The sequence below is a fragment of the Monopterus albus genome, unplaced genomic scaffold, assembly GCF_001952655.1.
Source record: "Monopterus albus unplaced genomic scaffold, M_albus_1.0 scaffold84.1, whole genome shotgun sequence".
Lineage (NCBI taxonomy): Eukaryota > Metazoa > Chordata > Actinopteri > Synbranchiformes > Synbranchidae > Monopterus > Monopterus albus.
Genome location: NW_018127964.1, coordinates 1,084,106 through 1,084,677, shown reverse-complemented (window position 1 = coordinate 1,084,677; position 572 = coordinate 1,084,106). Strand labels below are relative to the sequence as shown.

Here is a 572-nt window from a genome sequence, read left to right as displayed (position 1 = left end):
AAATGTAAATTGTTGTTGACTATAATTACATAGTCAGTGATGTTGCAAGTGTACATGAGTCTAACAAAAGTGTAGAATAATCCCTGGAACAAATTCTTTAATATTAACTAAAATATTTATGGGTTCACTAAATGGCTTGAGCTTTAAATTATGCTAACATTTCAAAAAGAGGACCAGCTTTAACTGGGATACAACTAAATGTAGACGCACAGGCACTTTCTCTGTCTCTGTAGTTTTACATGGAGTTCAGTGTTGCTGTTCTTCTGTGTCATTTGCAGCTGAAGCGTCTGAGTGCAGCCGTGACCTTTGGAGGTGGCAGGAGCCAGCTGCTGAAGGAGGGCTCCCTGCCCCAGGAGCTGCTGGAGTCTCCACAGAGCTGTGTGGTTGATGTTACAACAGGCAGCTCCCAACCTCTGCTGCCTCTGTCCAGCACAGAGTGGGTAAACTCTGTGAAGAACATTGTTCAAAGGTTTACTCACACTCCTGTTATTCTGTCCAAAAGCACTTTAGAGTGGGTTTTGGTGATTTTCCTGTCTAGATGGCAATTTGTGAATACTAAAACTCACTCTTTC

At 42.3% G+C, this 572-nt stretch overlaps 1 protein-coding gene across 1 annotated transcript in view; it reads left to right on the top strand.

Moving 5' to 3' along the window:
• Nucleotides 1–572, top strand: part of nbn (nibrin) — a 14,169-nt gene that overhangs the window by 5,762 nt on the left and 7,835 nt on the right. The window contains exon 7 of the mRNA XM_020607201.1: nucleotides 279–470. Coding sequence (XP_020462857.1) covers nucleotides 279–470 — 192 coding nt within the window. The remainder of the gene's footprint in view (nucleotides 1–278; nucleotides 471–572) is intronic.